The sequence below is a fragment of the Prosopis cineraria genome, unplaced genomic scaffold (genome assembly GCF_029017545.1).
Source record: "Prosopis cineraria cultivar Desert tree isolate PC_DT_omini unplaced genomic scaffold, ASM2901754v1 PC2, whole genome shotgun sequence".
NCBI classification, from domain to species: Eukaryota; Viridiplantae; Streptophyta; class Magnoliopsida; order Fabales; family Fabaceae; genus Prosopis; species Prosopis cineraria.
In genome coordinates this window covers 10,354,042-10,377,184 of record NW_026555333.1, presented here as the reverse complement: position 1 = coordinate 10,377,184, position 23,143 = coordinate 10,354,042, and the positions used below count along the sequence as shown (strand labels likewise).

General features: G+C 34.2%; 3 protein-coding genes across 5 annotated transcripts; all 3 read right to left on the bottom strand.

Moving 5' to 3' along the window:
• Positions 1-1,016: 1,016 nt before the first annotated feature.
• Positions 1,017-4,020, bottom strand: LOC129303161 (probable BOI-related E3 ubiquitin-protein ligase 2). Its single transcript, XM_054942270.1, has 4 exons — positions 3,860-4,020; positions 3,608-3,708; positions 2,940-3,256; positions 1,017-1,609 (listed from the first exon to the last, which is right to left on the bottom strand). Exons 1-4 carry the CDS (start codon positions 3,931-3,933, stop codon positions 1,082-1,084), a joined length of 1,020 nt encoding a protein of 339 aa, XP_054798245.1. The 5' UTR covers positions 3,934-4,020; the 3' UTR covers positions 1,017-1,081.
• Positions 4,021-12,446: 8,426 nt separating this feature from the next.
• On the bottom strand, positions 12,447-14,268 carry LOC129301937 (uncharacterized). Of its 3 annotated transcripts, none has more exons than XR_008591124.1 (4): positions 13,559-14,268; positions 13,282-13,467; positions 12,690-13,181; positions 12,447-12,587 (listed from the first exon to the last, which is right to left on the bottom strand). XR_008591124.1 is itself a non-coding variant. In XM_054940567.1 (3 exons), exons 1-3 carry the CDS (start codon positions 14,030-14,032, stop codon positions 12,897-12,899), a joined length of 945 nt encoding a protein of 314 aa, XP_054796542.1. In that variant the 5' UTR covers positions 14,033-14,268; the 3' UTR covers positions 12,571-12,896. The 3 variants fall into 3 exon arrangements, 1 of the variants encoding a protein (XP_054796542.1); XR_008591125.1 differs by having other exon boundaries at positions 12,706-13,181; XM_054940567.1 differs by having other exon boundaries at positions 12,571-13,181.
• Positions 14,269-19,778: 5,510 nt separating this feature from the next.
• LOC129302174 (subtilisin-like protease SBT3) lies at positions 19,779-22,821 on the bottom strand. The gene has a single exon (XM_054940855.1). It carries the CDS (start codon positions 22,624-22,626, stop codon positions 20,329-20,331), a length of 2,298 nt encoding a protein of 765 aa, XP_054796830.1. The 5' UTR covers positions 22,627-22,821; the 3' UTR covers positions 19,779-20,328.
• Positions 22,822-23,143: the final 322 nt, after the last annotated feature.

The following is a 23,143-nucleotide window of genomic DNA, read 5'->3' as shown; positions in this document are numbered from 1 at the left end:
AATGGAACTTAATTCAAATTCAGAGCGGTCTTGCAGGCCCACTTGAGTACTCGACGATGGGCTTGTAATCAAGAAAGAGCCAATTTCAATGAATGGGCTTCCTCGGCAATCTTGATTTGGATACTGGAATGTAACCAAACTGGATTTGAAGCCAGCAGTCCGATAAAGTTCTTGTGAGGACCACAGTCAAGGTCTCAACACTTCATGTAAATTTCGTTGCCTTCACTTATGTAGTGTTTGAATTAATAAATTTATATTTAAATTTAAAATTTAAAATCTCATATTTCAAATCTGAAATTTTAAATTCATATACTTCAAATTCATACACACATAAGTAAATCCAAATCTATAAATTATTAAGTGCTTAAACAAGAGATATACTTCAAATTCAGATTCATATATATTTACCAAATTTCATTTGCTTGTTAATTGGATTCTTTTGCTCTTTATCAAGAAACAACTGGCATTAATTTCCATGTGTTGTCTTTTTAGATGTTAGCCAACAGATAACTCACTATCACGTGATGTCACATGCTAATCAGATGGCCTCAACACAGTTTTGATTTGCTGTGGTCAGAAAAGGACATACAACTATGGACAAGAGTTAGATCTAATATTCAAGGACTAATATTTAATATCGAATCAAGAGTCAAATCCATGTTAGAAATTGTGCCAATATTTAACATTTGAACAAACAAAATTGCTTTCAATTAAAAATACTCCTGTGTTTAAAAAAAAAAAAAAACATGCAACTGACATCCAAAGCAAGTCCACCAAGTCGCTGCCACTACTAGCTGTTTGATTACTTATCATCATGTAAGAGAAAATCTTCTTATCAATATCCATGTTATGTCGTAATAATAACCATTCAATTATTTCTACATTTTTTGTTGGCCAAAAAACCTCTTCTTTTTTTCTCTTTCGTTTTTTGGCTTCGGTTCTCTGTCTCTTTACTTTACCAAAAGTGTGAAAAAGTTAAACTGTAGGTACAAGATAACATGGAGATGCTATTCGAGTAACAAAGAAAGGCATAATCTAATATAAAATTAGAGATTTAACATATCAAGTATCCGCTGTCCTGTTACATATAAACCTCCATGCCAATAAATTTTGAGGAATGACACAAGGGGCAGAAACTAAGCTTGCTTTCACAATCTTTGCAGAGGCAGAGGTGTTTGCATGGTAATAAAAGCATGCTAACTTCATTCACTCTGCATACCTTACAAGTCATCATCTCTTTCATATCATTGTTGTCCTTGGAGAGCAGGTGAAAATCAATGGAACGGCCATTGCAGCATGAAGCTGTGTCATCTACCTCACTGTCGCCGCATCCTTCTTTGCTATCTCTGCCTTGAGCATATACTTGCTGAAGATTGTACTTGAGAGCAGCAATCATGTTCTCGTTGTATCTGGCTCGCTGTTGCCAAGCACTTGCTTCAACAGTCAACTGCTCCATTCGCTCTTCAAGTTCCATATTCCTCTTATTGATGCTTTCAACCTCAGCTTCTTTCTCGTTAAGTTTCTGTAGAACTCTGTCTTCAACAATTGATATACTCTGAAGCTGAGTTGCTTGAACCTTCTCCATAATTGTTTGGCGCAAACGTTCACCCTATCAGGAAGAAGATAATTGAAGTTATCTTTAGATCGTGCATAAATTGAGTTTCCACAGCTTGTGGCCTTGACCAATCCAAGTTATAACAAATATAATTCCAATGCTGAGGGCAGGTATTCAGAGCATTGGTTAAGAGAGAAAGGTTGGCTGACAATCTCATGGTGCAGAAGAAGGGATGATGAGGATAACTGATGAGATTTTTTGAAGCACGAAGTTGCATGACTTGTATTTGATCCCATCACTTTAATGGGAAGAAGTAAAATCAGATAAAGTTTTATATCAGAGCACACATTTGATTATCTTTCCAAGAAAAATGTATATATTAACCTCATCATTGCCAGCCCACTGACATTCTGAGATGAGGGAAGGACAAGGCTCTCCAGCAGCTGACCCAGAAAAAAAGAATCTTACATACGCATTCCACTCAAAATTTACAGCCCCCCATGAGAGCACACCCCACCATTTCAGAATCAAAAGATGGGCAAGGAGGGAGGGATGAAAGTCTCCTAGATTTTGATTAAAAAAAGAAGAATGAGGGAAAAAAAAGAAAAAAAAGTCACCGAAGAATGGAGATGCTCCCACCTATCTCTTTGCTTATCATGAATGACCAAACAATTATCAGAGTACAAATATGCCACACTGAACATCCAGTCAACACTAACAGAAAAAACATACTATACTTTTAAAAGAAACAAATAACAGTATGAATTGTTATCGCTATGAGGTATATGGATATCTAAAATAGAATCTAGGGAAAGTCAAATTAATTGTTTGGCAATTGTATTGCAAGCATGTCCAGATTCCATAATGTCTATGGGATTGCAATCCTATCCAATCTAAAATTTGTCATCCATTCCATTACAGGTGTCACCTCAATCCCATTGGACTGAATAGAACGGACAGCTGAGATCATAGATGAGACAAGACTGAAATTCCAGACTATATGGAATCCAAAACCCATGTAATGACAAAGAACATTGGGTTAACATTCTATTTCTACCATATCCAACCCCACTTCTAATCTGTATTTCCTTTGAACATTATTGCCCATTACATAAAGTTCACACAGATGCAGTTCGGGTTCTTCTAGCTGGAATCAAAGCTAATCCAAAAAACAATCAACATGCAAATTTTATTCTACGAAGTTAGATAAGTTAATAAGAGCCCCAACACAGATTCATCATTACCCAACAATAAACGATGATGTTAAATATGCTCAACCGGCATCTTGTTTTCATATGACGATAAAAATCCACTTTCAATGAAATATACAGAGTTCTGGCCCTAGCAAGTACTAAGAAAATTAAATTAGATATGTAGCACTAACCTGCACTCTGAGATATTTTTGTATTTCTGCGTCCTGCTGCTGTAATTCACGTTCAACGTCGTCACCAATGAGTGACAGTAAAGCCGAGTCTCCAGTAGAAGCCATGCGGGTATTGTCAAGAGACAAACCCAATCCAGTGGAGACTGATCGAGTTTGAAGGAAATCTATGGAAGATATCTGAGAATTGTTCTCCAGAAAATCCTGTTCTTTTAGCCTTTTCCTCTCGGGTTCTAACCCGTAATTCCATTGCAAATCAGCTCCACCATCACTGCCGTCAGCAGAAGGAAATGGACCCGGAGCAAACCCAACAACGTGAACTAGAAAAACGGCAAACCCCAACAATTCAAGGGGTTGGTTTTATATATCAACATGACAGGAAAGTAGCCAATAGCACCAAATTTAAAAGGGCAAGAAAATGCTGAGGAAGAATTTAAACTCATAAACTCAACTAATCAACTATAAAAAGAAGAATTAGAATTCAAGCTGGTCAAATGGTACCAAAACCCTAGCTTAGTTCATTTCATTCATTTTTCACAAGCTGAAATTTTTCAGAGTTAAAAAGAGATGTATCCTCCAGAAATTTCGCAACAAAGAAGATAAGTACACAAAAATAAAATATATGAACAAAAAGGGAAAGGAGCGAAGCTAAAGATGAAGATTTTACGTACAAGGAGGAACATACGGAGCATGCTGGGTCTGATCCTGCAAATCAGCTGGATTATAGAAGGCTACCGGCTGCGACATCTGGCCATCTACTGTTTGTAAAGCTCTGCAAGAAACGCAAGAGGAGCAAAGAAAGGGAAGCAAACAATGAGTTAACAGACTGATTACAAAAAGAAAGTTAGGTAAAATGAAAGGTTGAAAGGAAGAAAATTGTTTGGGATATTAAAAAATTTCAGATTATAATGGACAGTATTTGCCTGAATGATTTTGATTGTGGTTGTAGTGGTTGGGTTTGGTAGTGTTGTTGGAGGTGGTGCTGAGGGAGTGCCATGGTTGTCCTGAGAGAAGGAAGGTTCTGTCCAAATAAAATGGTGAGGTGGCCGAAAGAGGAAATTCTGAAATTTCTAGTTGCGCCTTCCATTTCTTGATATTTCTCTAGACGTACACAGCAAATCTATAGCCCAAATGTGAGAGAACGCCGGCAGAAGAATTTGATCCAATAGGCCCAGAACCTAATGGGGAAGAGGTTAAGCCATATTTGATAACTTCATAACAGAGAACTCATGGATTTTAGATGCCGTTTGGCTACTAAAATGGCATAAAATATAATAAATTAAAAAAATAAAAATAAAATGATCAAAAGATATGGTGAATTATATTAATAAGAAAGATGGGTAATTTAATTCATAGAGTTATGAATCATAATTCGTAAGATTTTTAAAGAGTGTGATAATTCTCACATTTATAATATATATTAATAAGTTTTGTTATGCTTACTATAAGAGAGAAGAATAATTTAATTCACTTTATATTAATTTTTTAATTTATTTTTTTTTAATAATCAAATGAGATTTTAGTGTTTGCAAATCGAAGTTGCAAAGGGTCAGCCTCAAATGGAGTCATGATCATTTAAACAAGATATCTCAATTAATGTCTGTCGTAGCTCTCTCGAGGCTCCTGCACCTATCGACATCAATAATAAGTCCTCCTTGAATCATCCCTTCTATGACACAATTAAAAAAAAGAAAAGAAAATCAAAGATTTTATTATGTACCGTCAATTTGTTTTTAAAGATGCTAACGAATATGCAAATTGTTTAACTAATCGAGCATCTCACAACTCTCAACATATCATTATTTTGGAATTTCCACCTTCAAATTATAGAATTTTGTTAGTTTTTGACATAACTTAATTTTAATATTTTCTTGCATATTTTCATGACCATCAATTTAAACAAAAAAGCATGAGATCTTCTAACAGGCTGCTAGTTGTGGCAGCATCCTTTGTGATGAGAAAAAAAATTGAATTATGAAATTCTTAAAATATTTTGACTACCCTCTAATATCACTAATCTTTTAGGCATTTTAAAATGTCTTAATTTTTATTGAAATGCTAGATTTATAAAAATTAATATCCATTTTAATTTTATAAAAACGTTTTATCTTCTTATTTAGCATAACTTTATTGAAAACATTCATTATCAAAAACTATTAAAAAAATTAAGAACTTTGTCGTGAGAAATTGAATGATTATTTTTTACCATGTATTCATAAAAGTCAATTGATGTGTTGATATATGCCTGCACACAAGGCACCACGCACGCACGTACAGGAGAGAGGGAGGAGGTTACTATAATTGAACTCGATCTTGATTAAATCTAACCTAGATAGCTATACAAAAAAATATTAACGATCCATTGTAAATTTCTGCTCATAAATTTTAAAGAAGGTTATTGTTGTTATTATGTGAAAAGGAAGACTATTATATTTTACGTAGAATAGTGTTATACGATCTCGAGAGTTTCTGCTTTGCCATAAACAGTACTAAGAGACGACAAGTACTCAAAGAAGGGAGCATTAGATTGGCGAGGCACTGTGCATCTCTACACCTCTTGCCCAGAAATCACATGTCAGTAAATACACTAATAAATGTATCTGGTCACATAAAAATACTAAGCGACACTTTGATTACAAGAATGAAATAGATTAAAAAAATAAATATAAAGATAAGAAATAGATTAAAAAAATAAATATAAAGATAAGATGATAAAAAAGGATGATAAATACAGTCATGAGGGAGGAAAATAATTTAATTTATGAGATTGAGAATAATAATTCATAATATTTTTGAAAAGTATGATAGTTCCCACATTTATAATACATTTAATAAGTTTTATCATATTTATCATGACGAGAAAGAGTGACTTAATTCATTTTTGTATTAATATTTCTAGTTCATTACTTTCTAATAACCAAACAGGACTTAATAAATAAAACGTAGGATGGTGAAGCATACTAATATTTCTTTCGTGCCTTTAATCTAGATATTAAAAATTCAATGAAAAATGTAAATGTGATTACATCTTGGGGGAGAGTAAAGTCGTCAATTAGGGTTGAGTTCATTGGGTTGGCCCTTTTAAGTGTGAAAAATTCAAGATAAGACCGCTATTTTAAAGTGTAAAATGATAATTCAAGCTTAAAAGAGCTAGTCATGACCAATACTTTTAAGCCCTTTTATAATTTCTTTTAAATTTTAATATTAAAAAATTAAATACTACACTAATTTTAAAACTTTAACCTCATCTTACAAGAATGAAGAGAGAATATATGAAAAGTTAAATATATTTGCCATTGATAAGGCTCTATAATGAGAAAGATAAATTTATATTGATGTTGGTAATAATAAAAATTTTCAAGATTTAACTGATAATGCTGGTAAAGTTTGATTATTATTAGTATTGATTTTATGATGTTGTTATATCTTTGTTAGACTTAAATTTGTTGTTGTGTGTATTGACTTTAAATTTGTTTTTCTATATTTAATGTTATGTGTAATAATTTCTTTGAGATTTTAAATATTTTTTTAGATTTTTAAATTGAAAAATGAAAAAAAAAAAGGTTGAGCCAATGAGAGTTAGCCATTTTTTGTCAAAAAAAAAAGTTAGCCCTTCAACCTTGAGGCCAGAGTTGGACTGATCAAAATAAAGCCTTAAGATATAATTCAGCTTAATAGAGTCAACTTATTTAAGCCCTAATCCTAATTGATAAGGAAGAGTGAAATGTGAAGATTATTAGAAATGCCATTGCAATTGATAAGAGAGAAGAAAATGAGTAGAGTTGGACTTTGGGCAAACCAAGCTTATCCAAGCTTGGCCTGAATAAGTTTGATCCGAACGAGCTCGAATTTAGATATGCCTGACTGTTTGAAAATCCCGAATAGCTAAACCTGCCCTCGAATTTTTTGGGCTTTAGGCTACTCGAATACCTGAATTTTATTTTTAAAATTATTTTTAATTAAATTTTTTACTTTAAAATTAATTATTTTATTTTATAAAAAATATAAAATCCTAAACGATGTAAAGGACTCAAATATATAATATTTTATCATAAAATGACCTTAAACTTCAATAGTTAATTAATATTTATTATATATATATTTAAAAATAAATTTTTTTATTTGGGTATTTGAGTCAAGTCCAAACCTAATCGGGGCTTGGCCTGAATATAAAAAAATTATATTTTTTTAAAGCCCGACCCTAAATTATTTCGACGAGTTTGGTCTTGATCCAAATTATTAACTCTAAAAATGAGGTCAATCTCAAGAGAGTGAAGAGGATAGAATCAATAAACCTTACTCTGATCATGGTTCAGCATTTCTTTTTCTTTTTCTTTTTTTCATATTACAATTACAGTAGCAGATTTTATGTTCATTCAACCAATCAAGTAATCAACGATATTGTCCTGGAGAATTTGTAGAGTAATGTTTGGCCACAATGCCTTTGTGAATGATCTGATTTTTGCCGGACCAAGCATTATATAAAGCTGCAACTATCAATTCCGTATAGATTTCCATTAGTAAACCATCATCATAGTTTGAAAAGCAAGTGAAAAGCTATTGAAGGATACAGTATTTTAGTCTCAGAAAAGCATCAAGTTGCGGACTTAGAGGAGAAGCTAATCATATAATTCTTACAAAATCACATTGAATAAAGATGGGGTTGAGTTGATCAATTAATTATCACCCTACACTTTGGCTCCTTCCATGGCCATTGACCCCTCTTTTGCCTTCACACCTACCGGCTGCCGCCCCTTTCACATTCTTTCTATCTTAGCTTTGGAAAAATGACACCCAAAGACTATCGTGGAAAGCAAAATACATTGAAGTATATGAAACTTTTTAAAATATAATAGAGGATCTAGGACCATGGAAGATTGTATTTTCAAGAATTTCAAGCCCTCTGCCGTGTTTTGCTCTCATCCGAAAAAGATCTCTCTTTCGTTGCATTTTCAAAATATTCAGGTCCTTCAGTGTATTTTACTTTCCCCTGTATATCGTCCTTGGACGTCACATTCTCCCCCTAATCTATCTCTCTAAACATGTATAGTCATAATTAATTATAAAAAAATTAATTGATATGATTTATTTTGATTATGATTGATTATGTTATGACTATATTATATTTAAATATTATTTTTTAAATTAATTTTGATAGAATTGAAAAGGTCTAGATATTTTTAGTAAAAATTAATTTTAAATATATAAATTACAATTAAGGACATTGGCTTTAACATATATAAATACACATTGTTTGATTAATAATAAAAATTTAAATTATGTTATCTTTTAATATAACTTATACTAATATTAATAAAATATTATAATATTAATATTATACTATGTTGTAATAAAAAATATATATTATATTATTCCCCTGGGGTCATGGATGTCACACCAGATTACTAGAAAGCAGTCACCCAAAGAGGAGCACTGAATCAAACTGGAAAAGGCTAAAGGAAAATGCAAGAAAGGCACAGTATGAGGAGAGGATGTCGCACCAGATGGACTTGGATGGAGAAAATAGCAAAGTATGACCTTCAAGGAAGGAAACAGAGGAGACGCACCGATGAACTCGAACGATAGTTGCAGGTCAGAGATGGAGGATGGAGATCGTAGATCGAAGTGGGAGATGAGGTTGCAGCAAAAAAGATATAGAGATGGCGTCAAAGAGTTTTCACTTTTTGGCGAGGATAAAGAGAAGTGATGGAGGTATCCTAGCCTTATTTAGTAGATTAAAAATTCTAGCAGGCAATAATTGCCCCAACAGATAAAATCGATCATTGGAAGCTACTCTTTTGAGCTTGAGGCCAAACGTGGTTATGGTCAAAATAATAAATTGTGTGAAAATGAGATGCTTGGGTAATTTTCAGTAAAACCATGGTTTTAGTACACTTAATCGATTTTGAACCGTATCCAAACAGGCACTAATGCGGCCTGTAAAATGTAATGTTGACCTTCTGCTTTCGTTTCAAGGCTTCTTCTCCACAAATAAAATCACAATTATACTGATCATATTATTTAAAGCAGGTGAGGAATATACAAACAAACTAATATATATAGTTGGCAACTAAGCGTTGACAGACTGACACATTTATTATTAAACTGGAAAATTAAATGTGAATCAAAACAAACATCCTTAGAGATTAGGGAATTAGTAACAAATGATTTTCTAGAGAACAGCTCCGGACTGGTTTTTGGCAAATCTTTATTACGGCCATAATGGCGTAATGATAGAGCACAATGGCGTCTTGCAATCCATGTAGCCGACCCCACATAGTGGGATAAAGGCTTGTTGTTGTTGTTGTTGTTTTTATTACGGCCATGCACTTTTTTGTCAACAGAAGTTGAAAATTACAAGTTCCTTGTTTATCTCCACCAGCGATTTATTTAGTTATTTGTTTTGCTTAGGATCTTTCCACTGACAATTTCAAGTGTTAAAAGGGCCGTCTCATGGGAAAATTGCAACGAGTTTCGAAAAGACTACCATTTTCATAAGCAGCATTTTCTCACGTATATTTTCCCACTCATGTAAGGCTTGTATGCTGCATTTTTGGGTTGAAGCTCTTTTTTTTTCTCTCTTTCTTCTGTTTCCTTCCCTACCAATTTGAGTTTCTGACGTTTCAATTGAGTGCATGACGCACCAACCAAATCGCCAGAAGTCACATTGGCGGGGTTGAAGCTCTCTTGATTCATTTGTAGATAGGTTAAATGTCTTTGGACCTTCCCAAATGAAACTTGGCCCAACTCATGTGCCCTTAGAAATCTAATTGTCTTCCCTCGTTTTTTTTCTTTTCCTCTTTAAGATTCAATTCCCACCTTATCTTCCTTCAATCTCATCCTTTTAGGACCAGCCATATCCTTCTTCCTACATTCTTTTTGACAGGCTTAGTAGGGTGGCTCATAGGTGGAATGTTTCTGGGTTCAAAAGCTTTCATTATGCCATCAACTACATCACGTTCAAGAAAGGCAAGGATGTTGAATCGTGATTTTGATGTGATATTCTATCATCAGATTTGACGCAAATCTCTGTTGTTCATTTGATTTCTTGAATTTTGAGCATTTTTTAAGTGTTGGAATTTCATCCATTCATTTCATATCTCTTCTAGCAAGCCACTTGGCCATTTTCCAATGAGTCCACTGTATGTTGATTTTTTGTTTTCCATTTTCTTTCTTTTTTTGTGGCTAAAAAATGGTCGAGAGGCTGATTCTGATTATTTCCTCTGTCTTCTACCTTCTCCATGCATCTATTTTTGGGGTTTTGGGGGTATTATTTCTTTGATGGCCATAGCATCTACATTCAAAATAAATAAGGTTAAGATTTTCATATTCCATATTATAGAGCTCATCTTTAATGAGTATTTTAGGAATGAGTTTCTTTTATAAATTGAGTTCAATGCTGATTCTCCCAAATTTATCTCTTTCAGTTTTGCCATGCTCATCCTTAGAGTTTGATTCTAACAGAGAGTTGACATCCATTTTTAAAGTTTTTCCTATGCAATTACCTATTCTCTAGAGGATCTCTTTGTCATAATATTGAATTGGAACGTTTGCAAGTTTGACCTATAGAGCAATTTTGCCCAGCTTGTTAGAGTTAGGGTTGAAACTAGGAGACCTGCATTGAACAAGGATACAGTAGTCAAAAGTTATCTAAGGACCACTATTGAGGATGTTGTCATAGGCAGATTGATTATTGGTTCTGACTGCATAGTAACTATTGACGAGAATAATTAATTCAAAATCTTTGAGCTGCCACATCTTTGCTAACCTTGGCTTAAGGGATTTAGGATTTAGTTGCAAGCCTAGTGTGTTAATAACTATAGCACCCATCTAAGTTTGGCAATTTTTTCCATTCGTCATTAAAAGTTTGAATTGATAGGTATAGATCCATCAGTTTCTTGGTTCTTTTTGAAGGTGTCTACTCTTGTTCCAGTTCCTTAGCAAGTGTTTCATTTAAATGCTAGGCATCACTTTCTGTGTTGATTTCATAACATCTATTGTATTCAGTCATTGATTGTTTATAAGAAATAAGTGCTCTAACTTTTTGAATCACTATTGCTTTAACTAGGCATGCATTGACTTGGAGAGCATTAGTGGTTTATGTATCCATTGGTTTCCTAAGTTGATCATGGCCTTGCTTTTCATTTGGTGCTACTCTATTTTGTTGATATTGCACTTCTTGTTGTAGATGTAAATTTGAACCTTTGTTAATCATTTCTTCATCTGGCTTTGAAATATTCCTGTTGATTAAGTCGAGCTCTTCTTTGGTTGTAGGGGGATTCATGTTTTCTTCATGTGAAGTGGAGGTCGAGGAGATGAAATTAGTATCAAGCTTAAACTACAAATTCACGAGAAAGATCAAGAAGAAGATGGTGAAGGAGCAGGTGGAAAGAAGATAGATCTTCTCTTTAGAAATTTAGAGAAAAGGCGGAGCTTCTCACGCTAATACAAACTTTCCTCTACTTTTCACACATATATTGCTTTATATACACATACCAATGTTATTAAAGTTTTATGAGAGAATCACATTCAAGCACCATTTAAGTAAATTATTTATAAAAAAGAATTAATAATGGGTTTCATTCAAAGAAAAAATAATTCAATATTTTCATTTTAACACTAATATATTTCATATTGATTCTTGTCTGTCAATAATTCATTCAAGTTATTATTGAATGTGATTTTTGTAACAGCCCTCTACTCACCTCGCCCACCCGAGGTCTTTTGCGGCACTGGACACTCTCCCCTCAGGCCCCACAACAAGGCAATCCCACCCCTTACGGTGAGCATTAGGAGACAAAGACTTCCCTGCAGTAGTGTGCAGGATTATTCCCCTTGCGGAGAGCCTCCCCAGGTTCAATCCTCCAACCTCTCCTACATAACAAAGTTGAGGCTGAACCTAATACCATTGAGGCATAACAAAGGTGGGCGGGGTTAGCGAAGGGCTGTTACAATTTTCCTAAGTTTCATCTTCCTAAGTTTCATCGAAGCTTATTTTTGGAATTTTCATCAATCTTTAAGATCTATACAGAGGCAGCACGTGCACCAAAATTAATGGGTTCATATTGCAGGACAAAGGAAACAATATTCATTGTCATGGCTCCTAACTAGAGATAGGAATACAGGCAAGGAAAAATTCTTAAGTAAGCTGGGTGCACCATGTCTTTGTAGTCTGTCTAATAAAAACATAATATTTAAATGATATTAAATATAAATTAATTTTGATATTAATAGTGGTGAAGAGATAAAAGGTAAAAAATCAAACATCTGTTCTGTTATAATAATAAAATCAATTAAAAAATATCTCACAAGATTTAATTTACTTAAAGTACTTTAATTAGATAAATCATAAATAATGTAATGCACCCAATCTATCTAAATATTTTTTTATAGGCAGCTGTATTCTCAAATTATCGATTCATTGTTTATTCAAATGAAATAACCAAACCATAAATTAATAAATGTTACCAATGGAGGGACAGCATTTGCATGTTTGGGCCAACACTTGAGTAGGATCAAAGATAAATTTATTGTATTATTATCTTATATATGTATAAGGCACCGGGCATCCAGATGATTAGACAAGGCGCCTCCATTTCTATTGGCCAATAATTACTCCATCAACAAATGCAAGTCCAACACAAGGAGGATCTGAGATTGAGTAAATTATTTGACTTCAGTAGTTATGGTTTTACCTTAAATAAAAATAAGAAATTGGAGAATAATGCACAAACAGGGGGTAAAAATTCATACATAAAGCAATCTATACCCAATGGAAGACAGCCTATCATCATCTTTTTCCACTATGCAATCAGAAACGCGTTCTTTTTTCTTCGTGTCCTGCCCAAGAGCCCTTTACAGCTGGATCCCCCATTTCTTTCCTCATCTAAAAGATCAAATGAATACGAGTATCAGATTTTCCTTTTCCCCTCGGCTTTCTCCTCGCCGGGGAATTCCGAATCAATTGTACGTGCAAGATTTCTTCAGAGAAATTGTGGCGTTGATATGTTTAGGATTCAGAGTTACAGAGCAGTCGATCCTCTTGTTAAATTTCGGCTTCACCAACTTGCCAAGGACGTAAGCTCTGGATCGAAGCTCAAACCTTAACTTCAACTGTACCGGAACCGTAGGCGCTCCGGTTGAGCTACTCAGGCCCGCACCACTCCCGTACAGAGCAATCTTGTTACCCATCACCGCCACACTCACTGTTCTTTGACTCTTTCTTGATTGATGAAATTTCTTCAACTGTAATCCCCCAGTTCATTAGTATGCATATTCAATAAGAAATTGGAACTATATCTCAAATTTTGAGTTAATGAATGGGATAATGGGTTTCGTAGCTTACTTCTCCGGAACCAATTATGATTTCCGAATAGAGTAGATCCAGAGGTGTTGCGGAAACATGGACCCCAAAAAATGTGCCCGTGTTGCGATACGTGAATTTCACGGTGGAATTCAGGGATATCATATCGGTGGCCACTCCTGTGGAATCCGAACCGGCCTGAACCGTGAGATGATCAATTTTTATGCTCTGCAAGACAGGAATGCGAATCGATCAAAAACCAAACCGGGCATTGACAAAACTATTCAATATTCCGGGAATCAAGGATGGGAAAGCAAACCTTCATGGTAATTTTGGGCTTCATAGGCTTGCTGGCGCCCCAGAGAATCAAAGAGAAAACAGTGAAGAGAAGAATGAAGCCAAGAACAAAAGCGAGGACATAGCAGCGACGAGGGAGAGGCTTGTGGCGGTTTTCATTGGGAAGAAGACCCTCCTCCTCAATGACATCGGGTTGCTTCCATGGCTTCTGAGACTTGCCATGGGGAGCACGAGACGCATCGTTGGGAGATATTTTGCGAGATCCAGAGAACCTGCTAGAGGAAGATTCGCGAGAGTGGTGACCCAGGGAGGCGTGGGAGTGAGGGGGAGACCCCGTGGGGCTGAGCACAGGGGTGGAGTGAAACGACGTCGCCGTCTTCTCTCCATCGTGGGAATCCCTGGAAGGGCTCTGCACGTAGTACACCGGCCGCCGTGGAGATCTGGTCGGAGACGAAGCGGCGAGGCTCGTCGCTTCAGAATCCGTCTTGGCGTGCATTCTGTTGTCTCTGCAAACCCCAGCTCACAAGAGAAGTTTATTTTTTGAGCTTTGTTCAGGTCATTTCCAGAATGAAGAATAAAAGGAAAGTGAGGGTGAGCTGGCCGAAGGAGGCGGCTTGGCAGGGAAATTAAGAAAATGAATTAGTGGGGCAGTCCAATTGTTTATAACAATTTCAAAATGCTTTTACTTTACTAAACCACCAAGAAATGAGATGAATAGACGAGCTCAAAGCTCAAAGGAACAGTACCCGCGTCACATGGGAGTGAGGCCAAAGGCAAAAGCGCAGCAATGAATAAACCCTAATCTAATGATTGACCCGACAACCATGTTCCAGTTGTCGCTTCACGCGAATCTACCGACGATGCTGACCTGGTGTGGTGTGCGTATCGCGACGTTCCTCGTTCCCTGCTCCTAAAGGCCTAAATCATTATTGTAAGCTGTAAGCATGATTTCAAGATCATAATATTCCGGCCCTTCTAAATTGACAATTTTTTAGCTGGGGACGACAAATTGCAAACTTGCTCGTTTCTAGCCAAAATAACAATTCTTATTCTATTCTTTCATAAATTGTCAACAACCAACATATGTTGTCTTACCCGTTAAAACTAACTTCACAAAAATGTTATTTGTAGCTTTCTTTATCAGAAATTTAAGAGAGAGAGAGGTAGTTTTTGCTGTTCTACCAACAAAAAATTTATTATTTTTGTCAAGTTAATAACGTTATTATTAAAATTTAACAATCATTTTCTCTTATGATAAGTTCATTTACTGTTCTACCAACAAAAAAGTTCAATTACTGCAAGTTCAAAGGAACGATACTACAGTTCAAAGAAAAATGTGTCGGCGCCTTATGATCAACGCTGGCGTTATGAAAGGGGAAATCTTTGATTAAATAAAGTTAGGCTTAAAATAAGATATCACTCACTCAACAAATTAAGGTATGTTTCTCGGGTTCACGCCTACTACTACTACAACTATTAATATAATGATATAATTGATAACAAAATAACAAAGATAGTTATTGAATGCTTCTTAGTTTGTGTGATTTTTGGTCAAAATTGCAGCGTTTGGGATAGGTATGATCCCAATCATTTCCCGGATTGTGATGCAATCATGCATTTCAGTCCAAATTAACCAACCCCTTCCATTCATTTAAATTATTTTTTAAATATTTTTAACAATATATTTAGTAATATAATTTTTTTTAATAAATTCATTCATTACCTATCTGGTCAGCATAGATTTAATATAACAGTTCAATTTAATATTAAAAAATTAGCTAAAGTATATATTTATGCCTTTAATTGTACACAAGATTTCATTTTAATTATTTAATTTTATAAAGTATATTTTTAGTTCTAGAATTCTAATATCATTAGTTTCATCCCAATAAATTTTTATAATAAGCTTTGATAAAACATCATTAATTGTTGACATATTAAATTTAATTTAAAAAAAACAATAATAATTGATATAAAAAATAATCTTTTAAAATTAATGGCATTAAGGTTAGTGGACTAAAAAATATTTTATAAAATTAAAAGATTAAATTAAAACCTTATATAAAGTTAGAAAATTAAAAGTATATTTCAACTTGAAAATTTTTATAATTTTATAATTTGATTATTCAAATAGATTCTAGACAATTCAGAGATAATCTATATGACATAATTTAATATTAAAAAATTTATAAATTTTATAAATTAATCATTTAAATATACTTTAAATAATCCAGATTTAATATTAAATTTTTTTTATTTTTTATTTTAATAAATATAATATTAAAAATATTTAAAAATTAATTTAAATAGACAGTATAGATTATTTTAGATTGAAATGGGGGGTCAAAATTCTTCCTGATTCTGTTGACAATGCTGAGCATGGAATGTTGCGAGTTTAATGAAGATGAACCCAATCACATTTGCAATAGCATCTTGTTCACTGTTCAGTGTCTTTTGATCTTGTTTGGGACAAGCGTTTCGCATCAAGCAATCATTTCTTGCCCTTCCTTGGCTTGACAAAAGAAAAAAGGTTTGATTCATAGTGTCGTCTCAAGAAAAAATAATGAAACTCAACACGACTGAGCTCAAAATTATATGATTTAATATAACATGTAAGATAATCAAAACTTAAAATAACGTTTGATTTATCTGATGGATTGAAAATGGGAATAAAGATGAGAACTAAATTAAAACAAATATGGCAAGATGATGTTTGGTATGCATGAAATTGGGGGGAAAAAGGATTTAAACCCCATGAAATTGGAATTGGTGAATTTTTTTGACGTTTTACTTAAAAAAATAAAAGAGAAAAGATTTTATATTTTATAAAAAATAAAAATGAGAAAAAATATTTAAAAAATTTGCCTAAATTCACCAAACACAACTTCAAATAATTTAAATCAAGAAATAAAATAGTTTACAATAAAAAATCAAAAAATAATTTAAGGATAATTTTGGCTTTTCATACTCCACCGCATCACAGTGGAATCTTGTACCAAAATTTTTTTATGAGAATCATAATTTATAAAATTGACTTTCATAGCGCCAATTATCAAGCAACTCCATCCCTCTCATTCCCTTTTCTTTTCTCACTGCTCCTCTCTATGAAACAAGGCTTTAATTGGGAGATTCCTCAATTTTTCCATCAGCGCACCACCGCACAACGATCTCATTCTCATTTATTGATACAGTAATGCCTAATCAACTGGAACAAATAAACTTGTTGAGAAAGGACGTTCTTTTTTGTTTTTGGCTGAAAGAACGTTGTTTGAATGGTTTATGGTCTAACATCAACGAGCTAGGGGATTCTAGTTAACGAGAATCTCAACTATGGTTTTCAGAAGCAAATTAATTACATGCTAGACCTAAAATTTTTTGAAATACTTCGGTAGACCTAATGGCTTCAATTGCAATTAATTTTTTTGGCCTATTTATCAAAATGTCATTGCCTTTTTCTTTTTCCTTTTAGGGTGTCCTATCATAGGCAAATGGAGCTTCGGCATTGGCTATCATTACCAATGCTAGACTATCACCATTGGCCATCGAAGCTACAATGTCAATGTAATGGTCAATGATCAGTTAAATGTGCCTAGAGGTTAAAGTTGACCCAGCTTGGTTCTCCAAAACGTAATTAACCATTGAACCAACAAATACTTCGATATATATAGTGCAAAATTACATGTGTGTGCATTAGAACTTTGATTTTTAAGTATTTTTATATGATACTACATATTCTAAATATCTTATTGCGTATATTTGAACAGCCACTTATAAATCTTTAAACATTACTTGTTCATACATTAAAAAGGTTATCAATTTTTAGAAACCCAATTTATTTTAGAAAGAATTACATTGAAATTCTACACAAAAAAATTAATTACTACAAAATTTATTGACAACTAAATTAAACATCATTGATAACACAATTAATTGTTAACGGACTTTATTGTAATTAATTTTTTTATGTGAGACCTGGTTGTAATTCTCTCTTTATTCTATTGTTCTACAACTTGTTCATTCAATATTAACAAGTTATTAATATTATACTAAATAAATAAATATATAAATATGATATCAATTTATTTCCCAAACATTTTCACGGGTTTTTGTTGGTTATGGATATCTTGTTGTGTATATCTTAATAATGACTTATAAATATTCAAACATCACTTGTTCATGCATTAAAAAATTATTAATTTTTTAAAACCCAATTTATCCCATTTTCACAACTTGTTCCTTCAATGTTAATAAGTTATCAATATTATACTAAATAAAAAATATCTGTTATAAATTTATTTTTCAAGCATTTTTATGAGTTTTTATTAATCATGAACATCTTATTGTATATATCTAAACAATCACTGATAAATATTTGAACAACACTTATTCATACATAAAAAAAGTTATCAATTTTTTAAATTTTAATTTATTTTATTTTTCACAACTTGTTCATTTAATGTTAACAAGTTATCATATTATGCTAAATAAAAAAATATATGTTATAAATTTATTTTCCAATCACTTTTATGAGCTTTTGTTAATCATAAATATTTTATTGTGTATATCTAAATAATCACTTATAAATATTCAAACATTATTTATTCATACATGAAAAAGTTATTAATTTTTTAAAACACAATTTATTATATTTTTCACAAACAAGTTATCAATATTATACTAAATAATATATATGTTATACATTTATTTTTCAAGTATTTGGGTTTTAAAAAATTAACAACTTTTCTCTGTGTGAACAAATAATGTTTAAATATTTACAAGTAATTGTTCAGATATACATAATAAGATATCCATGATTAACAAAATCCCATTAAAACACTTGAAAATAAATTTATAGCACACATATTTTTTTATTTAGTATGAAATTAATAATTTGTTAACATTGAAGGAATAAGTTGTAAAAAATAGAATAAATTTGGTTTTAAAAATTTGAAAGAACAAGTATTTAAATATTTATAAGTGATTATTTAGACATATACAACATGATATCCAAGATTAACATAAAACTGTGAAAATGCTTGCAAAATAGGTTTATAATATATATATTTTTATTTAACATAACATTGATAATTTGTATCCATTGAAGGAATAAGTTGTGAAAAATAGAATAAATTAATTTTTAAAAAATTGGCAACTTTGTTTATGTATGAACAATTAATGTTTGAATTTTTACAAATATTTTTTCATATATGTATACAATAAAATGTCCATGATTAACAAAAGTCTGTGAAAATGTTTGAAAAATAAATTTATAATATATATATTTTATTTAGTATAATATTAATAATTTATAAAATTCGAAATGAGCACATACGTGAAAAAGTGAGGGTGGCACCTATTGAGAAAAAAATGGTAGAAAATCGGTTGAGATGGTTTGGGCATGTACAAAGAAGACCAAGGGAGGCACCAGTGAGAAGAGTGGAACATATAACTTTGAGTCCGATTAAGAGAGGTAGAGGAAGGCCTAAGAGAACACTCTTGGAAGTTGTTGAACGTGATCTCTTAATTAATAATATTTCTAAAAGCTTAATAAATGATAGAGCACAATGGCGTCTTGCAATCCATGTAGCCGACCTCACCTAGTGGGATAAAGGCTTGTTGTTGTTGTTGTTGTAATATTAATAATTTGTTAAAATTGAATGAACAAGTTGTGACACATTGAATAAATTATATTTTAAAAAATTAAAAACTTTTTTTTATATATGAACAGATAATGTTTGAATATTTATAAGTAATTATTCAAATGTATGTAACAAGACATCTAAAACTAACAAAAATATGTAAAAATATTTGAAAAATAAATAAATATATATATATATATATATATCTCACACACACACAATAGAATGAGTTGAATTTTAAAAAATTGACAATTTTTTTATATATAAATAAGTGATATTTAAATATTTATAAGTGATTATTTAAATACACAGAATGAAATATCTAAAATATATCATGATAAATAAAAATACTTGAACATAAAAAAAATTATATATATATAATTTCGCATTATATATATTAAATTGTTTGTTGACTTAATGATTTCCTTCATTTCAAAAAAATCAAGGGGACATGAGTTTAAATCTACCCCTAACTCTTTTGGTACATTTGACCAATCATTAACTACTGTGTTGGTACTAGTGGCCTGGCACCGATGGTGGTAGTCATCGACCAACGCGGTGGCTTTTGCAGTTGGTGACATGACACCCTTTTTTTTGTAAAAAAAAAAACGAATAGGCAATGGTATTTTGATAATTGGACCAAAAAATTAATTACAATTCAGACCCTTAGACATGCATTAGGGTTTCAGAATTTCTTGGGCCTTAATTTGTTTCTGAGGGCCCAAATTGAAATTCCCCCTTCTAGTCACTATATCAGTATGCCATGGCAGGACTGTGGCAGGGCCGACGGTATCTAAAACCGAAAAAAGAGTAACGATCTGGCCCACAGAACATCATGTGAACGAGTGAATCTGCTTGCTTTAACCCAAAAAAACGAATTGGATTCCTTTCTTTCTGCACATGGATCAATAAAGTTCCAGCCCATTGCAGTTCCTCCCTTCTCTAGTGTCCTTTCTTATCATTGAATGTGAATTGTCCCTTTGTTCACCATAATTAATTCGTTCACGTACACCATGCCATCCAAGGCCATATGCTTTACAAATCCTAATTAACCATGTTCGCTAAATAAATAGTGATTAATAATCATCAATACTAATGAAGCGAATGCATATTCTTTTGACTTGATTAATAGGAGAGGCATTTTTAATTAGCTCTACTTAGCTACTTGGACAAGACTGGTGACCACGATCGGACTTCGGACCACGTGTTTCAGATCCGTCCAAATAAGGCACCCAAATGATACATTCTCCTCCATCATTTCTGCTCCTTCTATTCTCAACTTGTAGCTCAGCTTCTCCTTCTTCTCCTTGAACACCAACTTGTCCGGGATGACGTGGACCTGAAACCCTTTCACTGGTGTGATGCTTGCTTTGTACGTTGTTTGTCCCTCTCCAACATTGGTCACTGTTCTCTTAAATTCTTTCACCGTTTTGGACCCGCGAGAAGAAGATGAGGCGTTCCCCCTATCAAAGAAAGCAATGAACGAGGGGTAATTAAGGTCCAGGGAAGGTTTGGAGCAATTATTGGCAGAGGATCTAGTGATAATGGAAATGTTCTTTTGGGTGAAGTTTAGTGCGCAAAGAAGGTTCACGTAGTCTTCAATTCCTGCATCGTAAACGAGTCCAGGGTCAAGGGCTCTATTAGGATTAATATGACCAGTTCCCAAGGCCAAAGGAGAAGCCGCTCTGTAATCATCGCCGATGTCTTTGATGAGTCCGAGGGTGTTGTCGAGCATGTCGGATGTAGTCATTATGGAAGACCGAATGGCGGCAGGACTCCAATCAGGGTGTGCTTCTTTCAAAAGAGCAGCTACTCCGGCAACGTGAGGACAAGCCATGGATGTTCCGGATAGCAAATTGAAGTTACTGAATAAATTCTGGGACTCCAACGCTGTTGCCGGAACTTTATGGGGCCATGCAGCTAAGATTAATGTTCCAGGAGCCATAACATCAGGCTTTAACACAAATGGGCAGCTTTGTGAAGGTCCTCTAGAACTGTAACTATCCACACTCGGTGCTGGTTTGGTCCCCAACACGGTCATATTGAAAGCCATGCTCGCCTTTGGATTTGAGTTCTTCATTATGTAATCTTTGATGATTTCTCCTCTCTCTGGATTTATAAAGATGGATGGGAACCTAGTCTGAAAATAAAATGAAATGTCAGGGCTATCTGATATGAACACGCCCCCCCGAACTTTTGCCCTGTCAAGATTATCCACTTGATCGCTGAGGGTTCCGTCCTTCTCTTCACACACCACAATCTTGCTCCTGACTCGTTTCAACTTCTTCAAATCGTCACACATGCCCATGAAGACCAATGGAAAGTCGTGTCCTATGGAGAAGTTTCCTGGATAGAGAGACAAGCCATGGAGTTGAACTCCATTATAATTGCAGAGTGTTAGGGTCCCGTGAAATTCACGGTCCAAGGTACCAGCAGCTACAGTTATAACCCACGGTGTTCCGTTGTGCAAAGTTTCAAGAGATGGCCCCAGGTTCCCTGCTGACGTGGACACGAAAATGCCTCTCTCCATAGCTGCAAAAGTGGCTATAGCAATAGGGTCTTCGTACAAAGCTACTCCATCAAACCCCAACGATAATGAAATAACATCGACACCATCTGTTATAGCACTATCAATAGCAGCTATTACATCAGATGCGTAGGCTCCATATTCCCAAAGAGCCTTGTACATAGCCACTCGAGCCTTTGGAGCCATGCCCGTTGCCGATCCAGAGGCGTACCCAAAGAAAGATGCACCCTCAACATGACTTCCTGCTGCGGTGGTTGACGTGTGTGTCCCGTGGCCTTCCATGTCACGGGTGGAGTTCACGGCTATGGTGATGTTTCGATTCTCGGCGAGCAACCCTTTGTTGAAGAATCGAGCTCCGATGAGTTTCTTGTTGCACAATGATGAATTGAATTGGGTGCCATAGTCACATTGGCCTTTCCATCGATGAGGGATGTCAGGCATCCCTTGGTCTCGAAAGCTTTCGCTTTCTGGCCAAATTCCAGTGTCCACCAATCCAATGATAATGTCACTGCCATAGTTTGAGACTGGCCACGCTCCTACTTTCGGATTGAGACCAAGGAATTGGGGCGAGTGGGTTGTGTCGGGTTTGACAGGCAAATCATGAAATGATGAAACATAGCCCGGGGAGCTCTTAAGAGCTTCGAGCTCGGAAGCGGTTATGTGTGCACTGAAACCATTCATGACGTTGGTATAGCTATAGATAAGTTTAGAAGAGGAAGAGTTAAAATTGGTGGTAGCCTGAGGATTGTTCAGTGCGGAGGCAAGGGTGGACAAGTACCAGCTGTGTTGAGTGGAGAAGGCTTTAGGCATGGCTGATACGTCCATGTGGATGATGTAGTTGTCAGACTGATCAGCCAAGGTGAAGAGGGTGTTGAGGATTGCAATGGAGGATAACCACAGGCATGCACAAAAATGAGTAGCCATTGCCAATAGTAGTTTTGAAATTAGATACTTGGATGGTTGTTTGACGACACGAAACTAATTCAGAGACTTATATAGAGAAGCGATAGGTATGGTTAGGCCCGAGAGATTCCCAACTCACGTCACCACATATGTTCCAAGTTGTCCTAATGGTATCTTACCTGTGGACCACGTATACATTATCAACAGGCCTCGCCAATGTGTGCTGTGGACCTTTTTTTCCTTTTTCCTTTCGAAGCGTCTACTTTTTACTTCCTTTTTTTTTATTAAAAAAAAGATTAATTTGATTACTTTTGTAGTCAAAACTTAAAAAATTTAAATCAGTGGTGAGTAATTCATATCATTAATTGTTGGTAGGCCGCAAAAGCCTCATTAATCACACGTCGCGGACCGGAGAGGAGCCATCCTGAAGCATTGAAACAGAGACTAGTTCGACAGGTGACGTATAAATAGAGGGCGAATGATAGAAAAGAAGATGTATAGTTCTTCAAGAATGTGATTGAGGGGGTGAGATTATAAC

Bases quoted from the DNA above. Each gene is read 5' to 3' on its own strand.
- LOC129303161 (XM_054942270.1), bottom strand. From the start codon at position 3,933: ATGGCACTCCCTCAGCACCACCTCCAACAACACTACCAAACCCAACCA. The intron at 3,709-3,859 runs GCAAATACTGTC...CGTTTCTTGCAG, and splicing joins CCACAATCAAAATCATTCAG to AGCTTTACAAACAGTAGATG. The intron at 3,257-3,607 runs GTACGTAAAATC...CCGTTTTTCTAG, and splicing joins TGCTCCGTATGTTCCTCCTT to TTCACGTTGTTGGGTTTGCT.
- LOC129301937 (XM_054940567.1), bottom strand. From the start codon at position 14,032: ATGCACGCCAAGACGGATTCTGAAGCGACGAGCCTCGCCGCTTCGTCT. The intron at 13,468-13,558 runs GTTTGCTTTCCC...CCTGTCTTGCAG, and splicing joins AGCCCAAAATTACCATGAAG to AGCATAAAAATTGATCATCT. The intron at 13,182-13,281 runs GTAAGCTACGAA...GGGGGATTACAG, and splicing joins TCATAATTGGTTCCGGAGAA to TTGAAGAAATTTCATCAATC.
- LOC129302174 (XM_054940855.1), bottom strand. From the start codon at position 22,626: ATGGCTACTCATTTTTGTGCATGCCTGTGGTTATCCTCCATTGCAATC.